Consider the following 21,830-nt stretch of genomic DNA (forward strand, 5'->3'; position numbering starts at 1 on the left):
GCGAAGAGCAGGCGGGTTTTAGAAGTGGAAGGTCCTGCATTGAACAAATATTCACGCTGAGATCAATTATTGAGCAGAGCCTCGAATTCCAGCAAAGGCTATGCGTGAACTTCGTTGACTTTAAAAAGGCTTTTGATAGCCTTAATCGAGACACGCTCTGGAAAATCATCAAGTCTTACGGCGTACCCAACTGCTTCGTTACCGCGTTCCAAGCGTTGTACCGCAACTCTAGTTGCTGCGTCCGAACAGACAACGGCATCACGGAATTTTTTAACATCGATACTGGTGTGCGACAAGGCTATCGCCATTCCTCTTCAACATCGCCATTGACTATGTCATGCGCCGAGCAATTGGACCGAACACGATGGGCATCGCCGGACGTGATCCTCTGCAACAGTTCACAGATTTGGACTTTGCGGACGATATAGCCTTACTTGCACCAACACTCCGGGCTCTTCAGAAAACAACCTCATCTTTGGAAAGCGAAGCAGCACCGATAGGACTCAGGATCAGCGGTGAGAAGTCGAAGATTATGCGAGTTGGTTACGCTACACCATCAAACACAGCGGTTACTGTGAAGCAGCAGCAGCTAGAAGAGGTGGACAGGTTCATGTACCTGGGTTGCACTTTTAGCAGTGACAGGGACGTGGAGCATGACGTTAAGTGCAGAATTGGGAAAGCATGGGCAGCCATTCAACGATTACGACCTATATGGATGACCACCGTACTGCCTTTATCAACCAAGTTGCGGCTCCTGAAGACCATCGTTATACCGACGGCACTGTATGCAGCGGAGACTTGGAAATCAACTGCAAAGATCAACCGCCATCTTGACGTCTTCCAACAACGTTGTCTTCGACGGCTGCTCAAGATCACATATCGGGATCGCGTTACCAATGAAGAAGTATATCGGCGTGCGGGAGTAGAGCCGCTCCATGTCCAAGTCACCAAGCGTCGGTTCAGATTTGCCGGTCACATCCTTCAGCTACCGGACCCGAGACCTGCCCGTGTCGCAGTTCTGTGGAACCCGAAGAATGGAAAGAGACTGCGAGGAAGACCTAAAATAACATGGAGGAGGACTTTCCTTGAAGATTTGCGTTCAGTCGAACTGTCATAGGATGAAGCAACAACTGCAGCGATAGACAGAGTTCGATGGCGTTCTCTTGTCGCCCGATGCGCCGATCGGCGCGGGAGGATCTAAGTCTAAGTATACCGCTTCTAATCCTGCAGTTTTATTTCAAACTTAAAATATTAAATCCCATAGCTTTCTGATAACCTTAAAATTGATCAGTCCCCTGACAGGGATCAAAATTAATCTCTCCAAAGGCACATGGTGTCTGTTGGGATATTGACTATGCAGATCAGTTGCTCTAGCCTAGATTGAAATTCATTTTCCGCAAATGAAATGTAATGTATCTTATTGAACAGTCTGGCTTTGGTACTGATCATTGAAAGATTAATTACCATCTAACTGCACTCGCACTGCCGATGTCCAAATGCCTGATCATGCTTACATGTCTGCATTGTAGAAACACAATGAAAGCAACGAGGGGGATTAAACCTTCATCTGTCTGTCTTCATTCATCTCTCTCGTTGCGTCCCCGGGGCATGGATTGGCTTCAAATGAAATGGCCGCCTGCCTACCACATTGCTGTTCACTAAATGTCATGGCACCACTGCACCAGATGGTGATGAGAGAAACTGTCATTAAATAATGCAGTGATATGAAGTCAAATACCATTCATTTCACAGTCTGTGGAGACTTTTGACATTTGTGAAACGACCTGTTTCAAGCTTCCAGGTGTTTTATGTTGTTGTGCTTTGAAATCATCCTGATTATTCTGCACAGTCGGTTCCTCTGCAACCTAGTTACCTTGTCGCTCAGACATCACCTTTAAATTGGCGTCCTGCATGGAACATTATTAGTATGTCAGCTCCATTGCTTCCGCAGATTACTGTAGTCATATATATGATGCAGCCAGTGGACCGTGGATCTGCCAAGGCAAAGCGCCAGAGAAAAAAATGATGTACCATTGTTCAGGCAGCTGCTTTCTGTGGACATTTCCATTTACTTTGATGTCAGCCCCAAAGTGACAAAACAAATGGGGGCACTTACAGTACGTGCACACAAGCAATGTAAGATGAATGAAGACTCAAGATTTAAGTCGCTTGCTATTTGTTGTTGTTGTTGAAGCAATTCCAGAAGAAGTGATATGACCAGAACCCCAGCGGATGGATTTATGTTACAGGTGCCTCGTTAAATAGCTTCAAAATCAGTGATTCTATAGGCCTTTTTCTCTTCCTCATCTCACCATTTTTTGTTATATAACACCACATTTGTGCACCAGAAAGCTCCTTTTATGGTCGTCTGAGTGTATTGAAACTCTGCTGAAAGAAGCTCTTTACCTGTGAGGGGGCTGGCAGGTCGAAGGTCAAAGCCGTTTATCATATATTTTCAGAAGAGAAATATGATTCGTTGACTGCCACTGTCTCTCCTTTAGCTTCCTCAAAAAGCATCATTACCCACTTGGAAGTTAAAGTAAAGAAAACAACTTAGTCATAAATGAAAGTACTCAATTCTCCTGTTATTATATCAACATTAAAGATTGTACAAGAAGTACAGGCATGCCTTTGCTGCATTCACACTTTCCTTGGCATAAAATATCTTCATCTGAAGGGATATATAGTTTATTTAGGAGTTGCTTTAAGGAGAAAAGAAAAAGAAAAGAAAAGAAAGAAAAAGAAAGAAAAAACCCAAACAAAGGGTTGAAAAAATTGGGGAAGGTTTTTTTTTTATATTATATTTTGTGTGAAATGTGTTTGCCCAAGGTGAGTCATGCAATCACCTTACACATTGTTTGTCTGTGCCGGTATCATTTTATCTTCAGATAATGTCATTTTCTGTCACACTGCCTCTTTTGTCTTTTTTGGAGGGTTGTATCGCTACCCTGCATGAACAAAGGCAGAGGTGTCATTGTGTTTGTTGTGGTTATTCTGGCTTTTTATCACATTGGTGCTGTCCTTTTATCATCCAGACAGAGGGACCTCACACTGTTTGTTTTTCGATTATTTGTTTAAGCAGAAGAGAGCTGTCGTTAAAAAAAAAAAAAAAAAACACACACTCGCACACATACATGAATTTGTGATGACGTGAATTTAGAACAACACTATTAAATCAGTCGAAGCACAAAAACAAACCGCAATCAAAAGGAAATTGTTAGCACTTCACGGGGTGATTATCCGTTGTTTCTGGAACAGCTTGTGGCTCTTGTTTTTAAAAAAGATCTCTTTTTTTGCACGTTTTTAAAGATACTAGAAAGTAAACACTGGATTCATTTAATACAGCTGGTGTTTAAGTAGCTAACATCTTAGTATTCGTGCAAAGAAAAGCAACCCTCATACTATAAGCCAGACATTGAGACACTATTTTTTCTCGCTTAGAAAATGAAAACAAAATTGCTGAAATTTACACACTAACTTGGTTGACCTGAAAGTTGAAAAATTAATAGAGGATGTATAAAAGAATACCTCTCAAAGGCTTAAAAGAACCAGAAGATTTAAACGTTTAATTACAGTGCTATACATGTTTGCTACCACCTACAATATGTGTTTGCACAACACAGCTTAGATTTCTCTTATTGTCTCATGTGTTAATTAGCCTGCAGCATGTCAAGGCAGTGGTACCGAATCAAAGATGTTCTGTCTTTAAAACAGAAGTATCTCAGCATAGGCCAAAGTCTTCCCACACAGACTGACCCCATATCAATGTCTCAAAGTCAGCTAAATTTATATGTGGCTTAAGGTGTTTGTGGAGCTTTTCCACACGTTTAACTCTTTGTTTTATCACTTCCTATCAGATCAACTTAAATAAAATATGTCCTTAGATTGTTCTTTATTTTTCATCTCGACTAATAAGAAAACTAATTTTGGCCAAAAGTTCAATTTTTAAAGTTGACAATAACTAAACTATGAAAACGGGCACAAAAATAAACCTGATGGAAGACACAGAGGGAAATGGAGATGAAGGCTAAACAACAAGGGAGAAAGGATAACCTGAAGCTCTGAACTATAAGCAATAATAACTAAAAAACAAGAACTAGACTGCAAAAGGTATTAAAACTAAAACTAACAAAACCTTGGAATAAAAAGATGGCAAAACCAACAGGGAATAGCAACTAGAACAACAAACTCCATAAATAATAAGTAAAAGTCAAGCAGAACAGGCCCTAAAAGTTCATAATATGACACCCATTCAGTTTTTATATACCATCATGCATGCCATTAAATTTGTTTCTCCTCCACAGACACCTCCTCCCTCCCTAACCCTGGTTTTGCCCACAGTTTCTTCTTGTTTAAAGAGACTTTTTCTCCCCACTTCCACAAAGTCTTTCTTATAGGGGTTAATTTTATACTGTAGGGTCTTTACCTTACAGTATAAAGCGCCTTAAAGTGATTATTTATACAGCACCAACTCACAACAACAAACTTGAATCTATTCGAATTGAATTGGATAAGCAAAAGAAATTGAATTGAACTTAACTGGTGGATTACCGCAAGTCAAATTCCTGTCATGAAGTAATATTAATTCATTGTGATGAAAATCTAGCAAAGTGGCACATTTGCAGATAAATGACTTTTGTTCTTTTTCTATTGCAGCTTTGGGAACCTTAATCCCCTTTGCAGTGAGTCAGTATTTTACTGTCACTTGGCATTTTGAACACTCCATTTCTTTCTTTTCAGAACATACTGAAACCTTAAATTACTGATTTTTCTCTTCGTTAGTCATGCATGCATAATTTGAAGAAACACAGGTCCATTTACAAGACTGGTGCCATCGAGTGCACTGGCAGGGTTTAAGAACTGATTTAAATTACTCCTCCAATAACTTCTTTTTCATAACCAATTGTTCAAATCCGGGTCCTGAGGGGACCAGAGCATACCTCAGCTGTCATACCAGCCGAAGTAGGCTACACCCGGGATAGGTCGCCAGTGTATTGCAAGGCTACAGAGAAACCGAAAACCACCCACACTCACATACACACCTACGGCCAATACAGAATCACCACTTAAACTAACAAGCATGGGAGGAAACCTGAGACACAGGCAACAGTGCTAACTACTGCACCACCTTGATTTGAGAATTTGTGTGAACAAATGCAGTAAAACATTATTTGACCTTTTCTTACTGTGACAGTGAACTGTAGTGCGTAATATCACACTACACAATCCACAAAGACGAAGAACTAAAAATGGAAATACTGCTGAATCACCGACGCCTTATATTACATTTACATAGGAATGTGAATTATTACATTACAGTAGGTGGTTTCACTTTCTGTTATAACACAGAAATAAATGCATACATTCACTGGCCACTTCATTAGGTAAACCTGTTCAACGGCTTCTTAATTCAAATTTCCAATCAGCCAATCACAGAGAAGCAAGCGAGGAAAATGGCCAGGCTGCTTTGAGCTTACAGAAAGGCAACGGTAACTCAATTCAGTTCAATTCAGTTTTCTTTCTATAGCGCCAAATGACAACTTTATATTGTACTTTATATTGTAAGGTAAAGACCTTCTCTACACAGATGGTCTCCACAGTCACACGATGTCAATCGAAATACCTTTCTATCCAAAAACTTTGAAACGGAAGATTCGCATCACATAGTTGCTGCAACAAATCTGCAGCGACTGTGTCAATATGAGCCAAAATCTCTTAGGAACATTTCCAGCACCTTCTTGAATCTGAGCTGCAACACATTGAGGCAGTTTGAATGCAAAAGGGGGGTCCAACCCAGTACTAGCACGGTGTTCCTAAAAAGGTGGCCAATGATGAGTGTGTGTTTTTATGCTTGTTGTGCTTACACTTTGAGATCTTGCCGAGAAGAGCAAGAAGCTTTTACTATATGCATTTTCTTTTCTTTCTTTCTTTTTTTTTGTTCTAGATCAATAGAACAATTCAGGCAATTCAGAGGAATTTATGTTCTACGTAGAGGGCCAAGCTGAATCCCATAAATGTTCTTAAAGGAGAGATTTAAAAAGTGGAAAGCAAGAGAAAGTAAAAATGTTATATACTTCACTCATATGTCATATACAAGACTTGATGCCCCATTTCCCTGTTAAATTACAGTGTAATCTGGTATATCTCAGAACAGCTATTTATAACTGTAAAATACAAAAGCACCATGCAATATAGAATATAACTTTCAATAAGGATAACACCATGTGTTTGGCTGCCATAATACCATTATGTTAGTGTTCCTGCTGTAATCTCCATCTACAGTATATTGTTGGTTGCTTGTTCTCATAAAACCCAAACATGAGCAGTCTAATGAGTGTTTGCACTCATCAGCCACACTTCCTCCAGTGACAGCAATATTTTACGACAAGCTTTTAATTTTATTAACTTTGCTCTAAAAAATGTCGTGTGACTTCTCAATGAGATTATATAGTTGATGCTTGTTGACATTTAGTGCTGTTTAACTGGATTCATAAAGAGCAGCACACTGCTGTACATGATTTCAGCTGCAGTTTGGTGCGGTGTATGTCAACTTGGAAACAAAAGAGACAAAAGTTAAGGTCAGCAAATGTGTTTATCGGCTTGAGTGCAAAAACAACTTGGAGGAGAGCGTCACTCTTACTCATGCTCATATTCACTACGACTGCCGCTTTTCAAAGCACATCAGTCATCCCGACATGTCTCACACCCATGTTTGCTGGCAGATGTACACGTCAGCTGCTCTTTTATAAACATGAAAGCCTTTCTCTTCCCTGTCAGGCAACAGACGTCAACTTACAGGCCTGGCGTTGTCAGTGTCTTTTTCTTTCTTTCTTTCTTCTTTTTAATTGTCAAGTTTTATAACACACCAGTTGCTTGTTAAATTTGTTTTATTCACTAATCTAAATAGTGTATTCCCTTACAGTCTAAATCTACCGAAGATGGCACATGCAATGAGTTATTCATAAAAGCCAACAATAAATTTTGCCAACAATAAAACCACTTTGTATTATTATTGTTGTTATTATGCATCGCACGTGCATGCAGATTTGTTTCTGCGTGCACGTGTGACAGGATTGCCCCAAGTGTGACAGGATTTCAGTGTGTCCTCCCCGCATGTCAGGCGGTGCCACAGTGTCACTGTTTAGCACAGCTGCATAAACCTCCTCTCAGGGGAGAAGCCCTATTTTCTCTTTGCGCTCCTGTGGGTTGGTTCATTTTGACTCTGCCTGTTGTTGAGAGCAGATTTCTCCCCTCTCTTGTCTCTTGGTGTTACACTCTGATCAAAGCTTGGCAAGAATAGCGTTGTCACCCATAGCAAATCTGCTTAGACAAAAGTGCAGCAGAGGAAAAGTTGGGTCAAACTTCGAGGCTCCTTGAGGATTGTCACCTTCATTATTATATGCAAAGAGATTCTGCATATTGTATTGGGAGTAACTAATGTGTTATTGGTGTTAATGTATGGTATTTATTACACAGGTTTTGGGGCTTTTATTGTTCCTTTATTTTGGAGCCTCAGTTTAGCATTAGAGCAGTAACTATTTTGTTTATTGAGTCAGAAGTCACCAATCTAAAATGAGAATTTTGTCATCAGTATCCGTAGACCGTGTTAGGGCATCATAACATCACACCTCCTCAACTAAAACACAAAAAACTAATTCAGAACAGTGGGTTTGAATCCACTGGACTTTCTGTGTGGAGTTTGCATGTTCTCTCCAGGTACTTCGTCTTCATTTCACAGTCCAAAGACAACTTTTTATGTAGACTAATAGATCAATAACTCCAAATTTTAGGAATGCTAACTTTAAGCGGTCCGTAAAATGTATGGATTGTATATTCTGAATTTGAGCAGGCTGAGGAATCTTGTGATGAATGCTGATATTGTGAATAAAAATGACCTCACCACCCCACACTACTGCAGTTGTAGTTTTTAATGGGTTGGTTTGTTTTTGCTGTAAGACACGCAGCTAATCCCACAATATGTTAATACGGCAGTAGCATATGTGCGATTTTATTTCTAAGGAAGAATTCAAATTTCCAATCAGTCTTTCTAAAGAAGAGAGAGAGAGAGAATGAACAGCTGACCAGGCTGGTCCAGTATCCTGGAGTAGTACATATACCTGCTGTCTCCTGTGACAACAAAAGAAAAACAGATGCAACATCAGAAGTACCCTCACATACCTCTGCCAGTGACAACTTGTCTTTGCCAATGTCACAACGCAGCCACCAGCAGCTGTGTGCCTGGCTTCATATTTCCCTTCCTCTTTGATATAGATCCTTTGGTGTTTGACTTGTCTTTTACTGTCCCTTTCTCCATCTTTCTAAGAACATCGTTACTGGCTCTTCAATTGTTTGATGAACCCTGACACTTGGCATTGCAGCTGTATGAAATATTTGATGGAAAATAGCAGGTTAATAATTTGTTGCCTGGAGCGTTTTAGAAACCAGTGGGCATTTTAATTCATTAGAGCTCAAGTGAACAAAAATCAGAGGTGCTATTTATGAAACATGAATCATGTTTCTTGCTCATTTTGACTGGGTTGCTTACAAACAAACAGAAAAGCACAACAAAAACAACAGAATCCAGTTCCATCTGATTTGTCACATAATTTATGGACTTTTTAATGTCAGAAAAACAAAGAGAAAATGTATTACCTCCTCTCACGCCATGCCACGATCTCACTGACATTTGGTTCCCTGAGCATTTGGCCAGAGATCCTGGTATTAGTCTTGAATAAAAGATGAAGTGAGCCCTGAGACTTCCCCAGCAGCCGCTGACAATATTATTTGGAAGCTGGTATTTATCAGCTTAATATTTAATTAGATAAATAAATGGATTCTTTTCAAAAAACGTTGCACTATCTGCACATGTGCCTTGATGCTGGTAAGAACTAATGATAAAAGGTGCTTAATGTATGTAATGTTATTATTTAGTATTTTTTGATTTAAAAATTGACTTAATTATAGTATAAATTATGTGTGTAGTTACACTTAGAGTGCTTTGTTTGCTGGAAAAGATTAGATTTATTAAAGTATACGAAGCAACAACAGAAAATTTTGTTTTTTCACTTTCTTTTACTTTCAGTTGCACTAAAATTGCTTTCACAGTATCTACCTAAAAAGCTTGTGCTAGTCTTCTTTCTTTTCTATGTTGTGCTATGTCTAATTCCCTTTCATCTCTACAATGAAGGTAAAGCCACTATAGCCACATGAATTTGTTTTATGCCCGGTTAAATTAACTGCTATTGTCCTTTAAGTCTGTTTAATATTTTATTCCTAGCTTTAGCCCCAGGCATTAGCAGACTACTCCTGCTAACTAAAAGTGACTTGGCAATCATAAACTGGAATCCTTTGTAGTTTTTCCAGCTGTATTTTTATTGAGTGATGTGCTGTTACAGTTGTTACACTATTAGTTTTACAGTTAAAAGCTCTTGTCGCATACAGTTAGGACACACTATCTGCCTTGAACGTTGACCTTCTTGTTGTAATGTTTAGCTTCCACTGAGATTTGTGGGTCAGAAAAGCTCAACTTGCCTGTATCCTGTAGCCAGATGCAGTAGGACTTTCTGGTATTCTTGGAATGCATTTCACATACTGGACACTAAATCACATTTTCTGGAATACTAAATGCTATGTTAGTGGGACTAGAAATGCACCTAGAATCTATTGATTTGCCACATTGATTCATTTTGTTTTCTGCTGCATCATTGCATGCATATTTCCTCTGCTGCAACGAAAACACAAAAGAAGACTGCAGTTCTCCAGGATGAAAGTGACAAGTGGCATCATGATCAATGATTACATCCGTGAAATGACCCATGAGGCGATGTGCTATGAACAGCCAAATGATCTAATTACAAGCTATGGTTCATCACCAGTAATCACAGCATATGGAGAGAATCACTCAGAGGCAGGCTGTCAGATTTTATCCTGCAGAGGGTTGCTTGTAGTTGTGGGAGGATGAAAGTTTGCACGGCCGGGAGGTAGATAACAATAACCAAAGGCCAAATGCATGATCTAATATTTTGATAAATATTGTATTGAACAGAGGTTACATCATACAAACATAAGCAACTTTCAAAGGATGCACAGAATTCAAAGATGCTTCATTTTCAGAGACAAGCAGTTGTAGCAGCTGACCTAGCTAAGCAATATGTGAAACCTTGACAAAAAAGTTGAATTATACATGAAGCAAGTGATTAGCTACATGGAAGGTGTTCCTCTGAAACATTTCCCCCCCTCAGCACTATGCTGAAGATCACTGGTGATGAAAATTCAAATCCAGCCCAGTCTTTTTTATCTTTCTTAAAATAGCAAAGGGCTCAGGGCTCTGATTAAAGAATCTTGGAGCCACCATCAGCTTTCTCAAATCACCAGACCTCGCTGACCTCATTAACTCTGAAGCCCATCAAAACACAAATGAGATTCAGCATTGATTTTGAGACAACCCATTAAACTGGTGAGATGACAAAGGCTGTACCGGTGAACAAAGGGAGTCTACTCAGTAGTTTCTTTGTGTACAGATGTAGCTTAAATAGCTTTCACTCAGTTTACCAGTTCCCACAAAACACTATTTGAAATGTAAGACTAAATCTTTTTATGTATGTCCCAAAAGGAGCTGCTTGGCCACGAAGAGCCGTACCATGAAGCTCCTGGCCCACAATCTTCTATTTTTTTTCTTTCTTTCTTTTTTGTGCTGATCTTAGTGCAAGTGGAGTTTTGGAACTGTACAGTAATTGAGTCAACTGAGCTTTGAGGACTTTTACACAGTATACGCCTCAGTACTTGTAATCTTACATGGTCTTCCTTTTTGTGGCTGTGTTGCTGTGGTTCCTAAACGTTTCTACTTTGCAATAATACCACTTACAGCTGATCATCTGGGATCAGGGAAGGAAGGGAAGAAATTCCAGAAACAACAAGTCAACATCTGAATTCAAAGATTAAGAAATTTGGTCCGTTTATTATAGCTAAGATATTTTTGGCTTTTGACTCAATGTCAGGATATTCCAGAAAAATGTTGAGTATAGACAGTCGATTTAGAAAAATAGAACAATAGATGTTCTCCTCCCCCTTTTGAGGTGCCTATAGCTCAGGGGAATAAAGCTGGTCATCTACTAATTGAAAGGTTGGTGGTTCAGTTCCTGGCTGCTCCACTTGCCAAAGCTTTCTTGGACAAGATACTGAATCTCAAGTTGCTCTCTGATGCGTTCAGTGGGGTGTAATGTTAGTTAGAAAGCTCTTAGGCATTGGGTTGTGTGAATGTGCCAAGCCGTATAAAGCACAAGTGCTCCAGTAGAGTAGAAAAGCTCTATATAAGTCATTTATCATTGACTCATATTAAAAAGTGGACAGTATGGTGGGATGGCAGTAGAGTGAAATCCACATCTTTTTGAATGCAGCTGCGCATGTGAGCCTGGTCATGTTCTATTTCCAGAAGCACGTTGGTCACAAGGTGACGCAGGCAACTGCTTGGGGCCTTACCCCCAAAGGATGGTAATGTGCAAAGTATCCAATGAGTAGGAGAGACCTGACCTCCCTTAGGGGCTTAGTTTACTTTGACGTTTAATATTTGTTAATTGAGCTAACAGAGCAGGCAAGTGTGTTTAGCTCTGCTGGCCATGATGCGACTGAATCTAATGTGGGCATTGCTGGGAGTCAGAGATGAGTAACTGGTTTATTAGCATATCTAACAGGCTGAAATATAATAGAGGGTGGTGGTTACAGTATTAACACTTTTTTAACCAGTATACTTAGTCTTGAGCATTGTTGCTGAAGTAAACATGGTTTCTTCCATTCTTCCAGTCTTACCTGTCATTTTGTAGGACTTTTGGCGGCAGTGCTGTCATGTTATTTATAATGAGCTCTAGTTGGAAGGCTCCCCTGTGAATTTTCACCACTGTCTGTTTCACTACTGTAGCTTAAACTGATGGGAATAATTATGAGGTATACACTAGAGGGAACGATTCTTAGTTGGCCTCATTCAATATGATAATCTCACCTTATATAATTTGAAGTTCATTTAATATACTGGATGTAATCTCATTAAATATGATTTGAAGTTCACTTAATATGCTACATGTATCCTCTGTGGGAAAACTACTGTAGCTGCCTTTATTGTGTGCTTTAGTGAGTGAACTCTGTTTAACCCTGTGCCTTAAGAATTGCAAGCCTTATTTGTTGGCCCCAGCACAGTAGACAGGCCTCGGAGGAAGGCTGTCATACAGTCAGTGGGCAGAACACACTGGGAAGCATGCTGAACATATTGGGAGTTCCCAACCCTGATGGGAGCTGTTGTGTAGTTGCCATGCTGAATGCAATGGTAAGGCCGAGTTATGCCTGATTAGTACTCAAATATTGTGAGAGGACCGGTCTACTTATTCCATGGTGGAGGAATTTGGGATCATTTTTGTTTTTTCTAACAATTCATATCATAATAGTCTACAATTCATGTTTGCAGAAGGCTACCCAGATGTATTCTGAATGTCTTGATACAATTTAAAACACATATACTCTGTGTGGTATATATTTTTTACGAGACATAAATAACTTAATTCAAATTATTTAAAAGACTAGTTGCTACCTGTCCCCTCAGTCATGGCCTCTTCATGCTTATCATTATCAGCAGTGTCAGATGGGTTTATCTGCTGCTCCAAAGCTACCACAAAATTCTATTATAGGGGAGTTATTCAATATCACATAGATCCTACTGGAACCTTTAAATTAAGGGGGTTTTTTTAAACTTAAAATGGTAGGCCATCTGTGATTCATCTCGTACCTACTGGGCTGCGCAAAATAAACTAGGCTAATAACCTCAGTTATATGTATTGGTATTATATCAAACGTTGTACTAGCCTTGTAGCCTAAGCTGATAACACAAAATTTCATCCACATTTCCTCGTTCCCAGCTGCAACTGGGATCTGTCTTCTGGTAAACACGTCGGTTCACATAGCATATTTGACAGCATCTTCCTCCAACGCCCCTATGAGAAATCGCTCAGATGATAGAATTCATCTGATTTACTATGATGCTGTTAGATGAATGGAGATAGTGGAAAAAATAAAGTAGTTGTCAGAACTATTTTTTCCCACTCATCCGTCTCAAAAGAGAGGTGAACATAAACCAGCCCATCAGCAATCAGCCTGACTGTCCTGATTAGTCAGCTGTCCCTGCATATTGTGACTGATTAGGATTCACATATCGTCTGTGCTTGTGTACAATATATTTGTTGTGTTTTTTTTTTTCTTTGTAACAAAGAAATCGGAGCTAGTGGCTCCTGTCTCCCTCTGCCTTTTGCTTGTCCTTCGTCTGTCTCTCACTCACTTTGCTTGCTTAAGGTTTGACGTCCCGGGATCACTTTGTTGTCGCTTTACTGTTCCTTCTGCTTCTTTTCTTAGGCGACTCTGCTTTTATCAGGAGAAGCTCAATAAACTGCATTGCAACAAACTCTGCTTTTCTCCAAAAACCTGAATTTTTGTTTTAGTTGTTTTCCTTTTAAAAGACATCAAAAAAGCTGAATCCAAAACTGGGGAGACAGAGTTTATCGTTTAGGTTCCAGATTTTTGAATAAACAAAACTGTTGCATACCAAGAAGTCACATCAAGGCGACACATACGGTTTATAGTGGATTTACATGAAACCTGCTTATAGTCTCCCTCGGCCATATGCTGGCACACAGAGACGCTGAGAAATTCCTTTACAAATGCAGTGTCATCAGCAGACTTAACTGTAGTTGTCTGAGTGGGACCACTAAACAAAAAGAGGATTGATCACCTGCAGAAACTTATGCAGAATAACTCGCTGTGGGTACAATTAGGCATTGTGCTGAGACGGCGGGTAATATTTCAGCAGGTGTTTGTTTGAGCTAACTAATTGCTCATTAACAGTGAATGGACGGTTCAGCAGCTGTCGAAGCTCACACAGTAAGAAAGGCTGTTTGTTCCCCTGGATGACTCTATCTCTCCCCACGGCACATATTACAGTTAAACCACGATGCAGCTGATTTTAACTGATGATGATATTTTTTACAATCTTACTATACAGTTTGTTAAAATCTTAAAATATTGCGATTCTCCAGATCCTCTGTCCTCTTTCTTTACCCTTTATTTTTGTCACTCTTTGTGATTAGATTTAATGTTTGAGCTTGTCCTTGCAAAGTCCCAGACAGGGTTTGCTTTTTCTGAGTCCTTCCATATGCATACCACACATTTATCCTTGTCTCTTCTTTTCTTGTGTTTATCAGGCATGGCTGACTGAGATCCACGAATACGCCCAGCAAGATGTAGTGCTCATGCTGCTTGGAAACAAGGCAAGGCACTGAAATTCTTTCATAGCGGTAACAGGTTTTTTTTACACATGCATTGCAATACCGAACTTTTCTAGAGATTACCTGAGTGAGCTGCCAGCTCACATGTACAAAACCCATCTGACAGGGATACGATAGTGGCACAGATAATTGCCCTTTGGATACACAGTGAGTGGGCATGTGGAAATACTTTAAACACGTGTTACATGTTTGAAAGGACAGCTTTGGGCAATAATCTGACCTGATTTGTGCTTAAAGGTACTCAATCTGACACTCACAGAAGTCCCATCATTTTTATACACACCCATTACTGTGGCACCTAATGTAAATTCTTCCACTATCAAGTTAGCACCTGACAATGAAACTGTTGGGTCTTGCCTTTGGTTTATAGCCTTTAATAGGGCTTGGAAGTGAGGGACAAAATAATGCACACTTGATTTTTGAACTGGATTTTGTCTTTCATGGGATTTGTTAATAGCGACAAATACCAAAACACACACAAAAGTTCTCTAATGTTGCATCTAAGAAAATTCAGAAAAAATAACTATCGTTGTATTTCTAAGTATCAGTAATAATTTGCTGCTCCAACAGACGCATGCTTAGCATCAACTGATGTCTGTGCTTAAGCACAACTACTTGCCAAAGCTGTTTGAAGCTCAGTCAGTTGATTATTGGTGACATTTGCTTAAAAACCTGTTTTTTTATGTATCCTTTATTTAGCCATGAGGGTCCAGTTGAAATACAACATCTCTTCTGCCAAGGAGTCCTGAGTCATTCTGTGTGCGCACACATCTAATAACTGTCAATCAAATTTGCAAATATTAGCGAAACACATTTTCTGGAACTGTCATTCTCTCTAAGCAGAGAACAGATGTCTCTGGCTCAGAGCTCTGTCTACTTTCAGTCACCTAACATGCCATAACAGCCTTTTAATAGCATCCCGAGACTCCTTAGCTGCCATCGGATCAGAACGAGGCTTACATATGGCAAAAAGCCTGCAATTGGTGAAAGCATATTTGGCGCTGATGCTGATGGTTGCTTGATGCTGAAATGTGACCTTGTTTTTCCTGTCTCATCAGGCTGATGCCACTCATGACAGGGTGGTGAAGAGAGAAGATGGTGAGAGACTTGCTAAGGTAAAGAACTAAGATACATCGGGATTTGTTTAGCTGTGTCATAGTCTGAAGGTCCACACAATATAAACAGAAATTTTGCCCCAATCTTTTTCTAAACAGTGAAGACATTAATTTTTCTGTATATGTGCTTTTCCAAAGGGATTTATATGGCTGATTGGATTTTTATGGCAAGCATGAGGATTATAAATATTACAGAAATGTGTGATTATCTGGAGATCCGTTTGCATTCTCACTCTAGCTCTTTATCTGAGATTTCCTTCTGCTGTTAGGAAACGGAAGATAAGACTCGGATGTGTTTTCTCCCCCATAGATAATAAAAATGTGATAGTCAGTATTTACTCTGTAGAATTGTGTCTTATGGCTCATCGTGTTTTATGAGCTTCTGCATAACATGTATCGACTGTCAGTCATCCCCAGTTTTATAGCTCTTTCTTCAGTGCGACTGCAAATCCTTGCACTGCCTCAAAACCAAGTGCACTGAAAAAAAAAGGTAAACTGCCAAGCAATTCTTTTTAGAAATGGCAGCAATAAAGTGCCAATAAGTAACTCGGGGCTCAGCCTGGAAGGAAAAAGACACATCAGTTATCATCTCTGTTTGCTGATACAAATTTGCCTGCAGAGGGAAAGCATGGAGATGGCACCGAGCTGGATTATCGGATTATCTACAAGTGAACAAGTGTGAAGCTGCTGGGCACTACATTTTTATGCAGTTTTTATCCACCAGTCACAATTTGTTCTTTCAAGCTTAATCCTGCTGTGTTAACTTTTTATACATACACTTATAGGCCATTTCATGAGGTTTCTTATTAACACAAATATCTAATGCAACTCGGTACATTCAGGCATGTAGACATTGTCAAGACAAAGTTCAAACCGAGCATCAGACCGGTAAAGGAAGGTAACTTTGAAGCATGGTTGTTAGTGTGTTTTCAGAAACTGCTGATCTACTGGAATTTTACCACACAGCTCTCTCTCGAGTTTACAGAGAAAGGTGTGAAAAAGAGAAACTATCCAGTGAGCGCTATCTTGGTAAAAATGCCTTCTTTTTGTCAGAGGTCAGAGAAGAATGGCCAGACTGCTTGGAGCTGATAGGAAGGCAACAGTAACTGAAAAACACTTGTTAAAACCAAGGTGTGCGGAACAGAATCTCTGAGTGGACGGCATTGCGAAATTTGAAGTAGATGGGCTACACTTGGAATGGGAAACTGAGGCTACAAATTTTACAGGCTGACCAAAATTGGACAGCAGAAGATTGGAAAAAATATTTCCTGGTTTGAGTCTTGATTTCTGCTGCAACATTCATTTGGTAAAAACTAAATGGCTCCTACCTTCTATAACCATTCAGGCGTCTGTTGGTGTAGTAATGGTCCACGGGATATATTTCAGCACATTTTTAATTCATCCATCCATTTGCTTCCGCTTATCCTTTTCAGGGTCGGTGGGGGGCACTGGAGCCTATCCCAGCTGTCTTAGGGCCAGAGGCAGGGTACACCCTGGACAGGTCGCCAGTCTGTCACAGGGCTAACACATAGACAGAGACAACCAATCACACTCACATCTAATTTAGTGCTTCCAATTAACCTAACCCCACTAACTGCATGTCTTTGGACTGTGGGAGGAAGCCAGAGCACCCAGGGAGAACCCATGCAAACTCCATCCTGGCCTGAACTCAGGACCTTCCTGCTGTGAGGCAATAGTCCTAACCACCATGCCACCTGTTTTTAATCAAATCAAGCATTTTTTTTTAAACAGCACAACCTACCTGAGTGTTATTGCTAACCATATCCTGCCCATCTTCTGATGGCTCAGACTGGTTTTTGGAACATGACAATGATTTCACTGTGCTCAAATGGCTTCAAAGTCACCAGATCTCAATCCAATAGAGCACCTTTGGGATACGGTGGAACAGATGTTTTGCATCAAATCACAAATCAAAATTTAGGAAGTTCAGACCTTAGCAATGTTTCAATGCAGCACATGGCTGAATGTTTGCCATAAATGGCAAACAGATTAATGGACAGGTTTGCAGTTTATTATGACTGTAAACATCTTTCTCCAGTGTCTTGAGCTCCTCTGCTCAAAGGTGCTTCTTAAAAAATTAAGAAAGAAAAGATTATTTTTTTGAGATTTTAGTACAAACATCACAGAGAGCACAAAAAAAGTACTTTGCATTAAGATTCATTGCTTTGGCTCTGCAGGAATTCGGAGTTCCCTTCATGGAGACCAGCGCCAGGTCAGGCCTCAATGTAGAGCTGGCTTTCACTGCTGTGGCCAAGTAAGTATATTTCTCTTTGCAAGTGTCAGGGATTACATAAAGGATGTATAAATATAAAATGTGGTTTTTAATTTAAAACGTTTAGTATTTTCATATAAACATGGACGTCAATGTGGAGTCAAAAAGATTTGTTACTCGTGTAAATGCTTCCTTGAAGTTGCAAATGTTTCAATAAAGATCTGAAGTACAGATTTAAATAATAGTTTTCCCTTACTAGTGTTTATTTATGTCTTTATTTGGCTAAAAGAATGGCAGAAAGTCAGGTGGTTACACAATATTACATTTTTTGCCTACCTCTGACTTCTGCTTGTTCTCCCCTTTTCTGCACGGGCTTTCTCTCACAGTCCAGTTTTAGTATTTCAGTCTGAGCATTTTCTAATCTGTCCATAGGTATGAATGTGATTCTCCTGTGTTAGTTGACTGACAGCCAATCCAGTCAACTAACATAGGATTTTCAAAAATAGGTTAATGTGTGTAAAGGTCCTTTACCTCAATATCCTCTTCCTTTTCCTCAGGGAGCTGAAGCACAGGTCCATGAAGGATCCCAGTGAGAAGTTTAAGCTCCATGAGTACGTGAACAAGGAAATGAAGGGCACTGGCTGCTGCCGGTCTTAAAAGCCTGCCCCAGTCACTCTTTGGCTCTGTGTGTGTGTATGTGTGCCACTTATTTCCATACTGTACATGTTCATATCTGGTGTGATCAGAAAGGAGTCAGCTCCAGCGAGGTATAAACCCGTTCGACCTTCTGCTCGTCCATTTTCAGATGTCATTGTGTCAGTACACACAATCTCACTGTTGTCCTCACTAGTCTCGTTGCCTTCCTGCATCATGTGTATGTGCGTCTTGCTTTTCCCCACCCATCTCCTTCTGTAGCTGTAAATGTAGCCCAAGGTTATAATTGGCAAAAGGCAAAGATGGCACACCTCAGTTATTACCCTGTTTCAACTGCAGCTACACAATTATCTTCACCGTTGCCTGGTGTCCTTCTTTTATTTTGAAGGGTCTGTTTTGTTTTGTTTGTTGCAGAGATAAAATGCATGTTTTTAAAGCAGTTTAATTTCTGCATATAATTAATGTGTTAGATTCAACTGTCATTTTCTTCGGATGTTACGGATGAATGTTCAAATAGTAAATGTGTAGTGAAGTGTCCTCTGTACAGTTTGTGGTCAAATCAATGATTCAACAGGCTCCCTGGAGCCGGGTTAGCTCACCAGCATAAATTTAGTCTGTTTCAGCTGTGGATTTGGGGGTGGGGGGGATTTGTATTATTTTAACACAAAAATCTAGTAAAAGCAAATGGGTGTCGCTATTTTGGATACAATGAGCATTAACAGCATTCAGATATGAATCCATATTAATATAATGTTTAAACAAATTTAGACATTTGAGTTTTGAAGAGCTGTAATGCGACCACTGTTCCTGATCTGTATTTTTTGTTAAATTATTAAAAACAGATAGTCAAACACACTGTATGCAATATACAGGAATATAAAATGGGGGCTTTTTTGGTCATTATGGTGTAAATACTACTTTTTTTTTTTCTGCATGTAAAATAGTTTGGATAGAAGAGAACAGCACTTTAGATAGGAATAAGAGCATGGGAGTGAAGTGAGAAATAAAGAGCTATAGAGACCTGAAGTATTGTACATGAAACATATGTAATTTTTTTTTTATTTCTCTGTTTGTTTCTTTTTTGTTTGTTTTTTGTAATCCATGCAAATCATGACAGTGTATTTAAATGCTGAGTTTTGAGCCACCTCTCATTTCTTTATATTTTGCAGGGAAATAGCTGCAGTGATTTATTGAAACGTGCAAACATACATTGAAATACTGTATATAAGTCAAACACAGAGATCATAGAATTCTAACAAGCTTGAAGTCTCTTTAGATAATCATTGGGAATAGTTCTTTAGGCGTCTTGAAGGACATTTGAAGCTCTTCTTTGGATGTTGGATGCCTTTTGTTCTGTTTTTTGTCAAGATGATCCCTCACTGCTTCAGTAAAGTTGACCTCCAGTCTTGGCAGTGTGTTTGGGATCATTTCCATGCTAAAACTTGAAGCCAACACCCCTGACTTATATGCAGCATCAGACAATGACAGAGCCTCCACCATGTTTTACACTTGGCTGTAGATGCTCACTGTTATCTCTTGACCTCCTTAACACATATTAATCAATTTAACCAAAAATTTCAAATTTGCATTCATCACTTCAAACCTGATTTTCAGTCCATTTTTTAGATAATATGATATCACCACCATGACCTTCAAATACTGTTCATCTGCTTCTTCTTCTACTTGTCCAGTTTCCTCAGTATTTTTAAGGACATCTGCACACTATACTGAGATAAGCTAGGTTTTCAGCTATAGCGCTTGAGAAATCAACTCAATCTTGTTGATGCAAAAATAATATTCTTATGCCCATCTTTGTTTATCTTTGGCATTTTTGGATTCAACTAAAGAAATGGGAACAACTGATGTGTTTTTGCAACAGTAACATCGAAGCTAAAGATACAATTTTTAAAAAGCCTTTTGCCTTCATCCTTTGAGTTGCATTAGTTTGTGCCTTTTTAAATGCTTCAATAATTTAAATCATTTTTTCTATAGCAAAAAGCAACAAAATGCTATTTTGTGATGTCAGGTACAAGAATTGGACTGAAAATGGGTGAAAATGCAGCCAATCTCCAGAAAACAATAACAGAAAACCTGGAGAACTAATCCTCAAGACCACCTTAAAAACAAGAAAGTCTGGGTCTTTGGAAGTAGAATAAAAGGAAATGACCGATGACTCAAAACCTTTGCACAGTACTGCATGTATGTGTTTTCTGTACATTCGTATATAAATTGGGTATATAGTGCCATGTTTTCTTAACATTTTGAGCAGTATGTCACCTTTAATCGGTTAACAGTATTTAACTTATAATTAATATAAGAATCACAGATGACATTTTATATACTGTTGCTTAGAAAGACTCCATCTCAGTCACAGAAACCACATACCGTACTGCACTTACTGTACATGCCCATGTTTCTTTTTTTTAGCCTTGAAGTTAAGAGTATTGTTTATTTGGTTTACTACCTTTCAGTGTGTAACTTCTTTCTTGTAACTTAAAACTACAATAAAAAAAAAATGTATACATCATATTTCATATTCTCTTACACAAATTCTCTTCTTGGACAGTTACACAATACAAAGCATGCAATTACAGATCACTGAGCGCAGCAGAGAGCATGTGCGTGTTCACGCTGATTGACGTCAGCTCTTCAGGTTTGAACAAATTGTGCGACAGTCCAATGAAAGTAGTGCTCAAACCTTGTTGTGCCTTTCTCCTAGGGCTGCTTTCACAAATCACTTAAAGTGTAGACCAGCAATCACTGGTTTGATGAAGTTAAGCCGCTGGAGCCTTTTTTAGTCTAAAGCCTTTCCTATGTCTCCCTCTGCTGGATAATAACTCATGACATAAAGGAAATATTTAAATAGTTGTATATATAGAAGAAGCAATAAGGCTAGGCAGTACTTAGTTGTTACATTGATTACATCTGTGCTAACAAAAAAAAAGCAAAAATTGTTTATTCTACCTGTGTGGCACATAGAAAATTAGACAGTTTAAAAAAAATAAATACATTCAGAATTACACATATTTTTACAGAAAGTCTAATATAAAATAATGTATGTATACCACCTTAATGATGTTGACATGCAGTTTTATGTCAGATAAATCTGTTTTGGTCTGCATATAATTGGTCAGAAGTTTGCAGTTCATACATCTGAAATGTAATCTTGTTACTGATGACAGAACACTACACTGAAATCTCGCGAGCAGCAACCGTTCTAACTCCAAGTTTACAGACACACACACATCTGCACATTCAGTGTAAATGTCCTGTTTCAAGTATGAAAGTAAGTCAGACCACATAGCAGATGAGTTAGCTAACATTCATGGCTCCCCACGAAACGTGTCTGACACATCATGTAGGTGAGGCTGATGAAGACGACAGGCAGAGACAAAAGGGTAACTGCTGGAATGCCAAATAATCAAAGCTGTGTCACCGTGAGGCTGTTTTCTATGTGAGCCTTCAGTTTTCGTAAGTGCTTCTATTACAAGATGTCAAGGTTTTTTT

General features: G+C 39.2%; 1 protein-coding gene across 1 annotated transcript in view; it reads left to right on the plus strand.

Moving 5' to 3' along the window:
* Positions 1–20,476, plus strand: part of LOC120745043 (ras-related protein Rab-26-like) — a 56,668-nt gene extending 36,192 nt beyond the window's left edge. Inside the window, exons 6-9 of the mRNA XM_040049652.1 lie at positions 14,238–14,303; positions 15,380–15,436; positions 17,635–17,711; positions 18,227–20,476. Of these exons, the coding sequence (XP_039905586.1) occupies positions 14,238–14,303; positions 15,380–15,436; positions 17,635–17,711; positions 18,227–18,326 (300 nt within the window). The 3' untranslated portion in view covers positions 18,327–20,476. The remainder of the gene's footprint in view (positions 1–14,237; positions 14,304–15,379; positions 15,437–17,634; positions 17,712–18,226) is intronic.
* The last annotated feature ends 1,354 nt before the right edge of the window (positions 20,477–21,830 follow it).

The sequence above is a fragment of the Simochromis diagramma genome, unplaced genomic scaffold (genome assembly GCF_900408965.1).
Source record: "Simochromis diagramma unplaced genomic scaffold, fSimDia1.1 OVJJ01000321.1, whole genome shotgun sequence".
NCBI classification, from domain to species: domain Eukaryota; kingdom Metazoa; phylum Chordata; class Actinopteri; order Cichliformes; family Cichlidae; genus Simochromis; species Simochromis diagramma.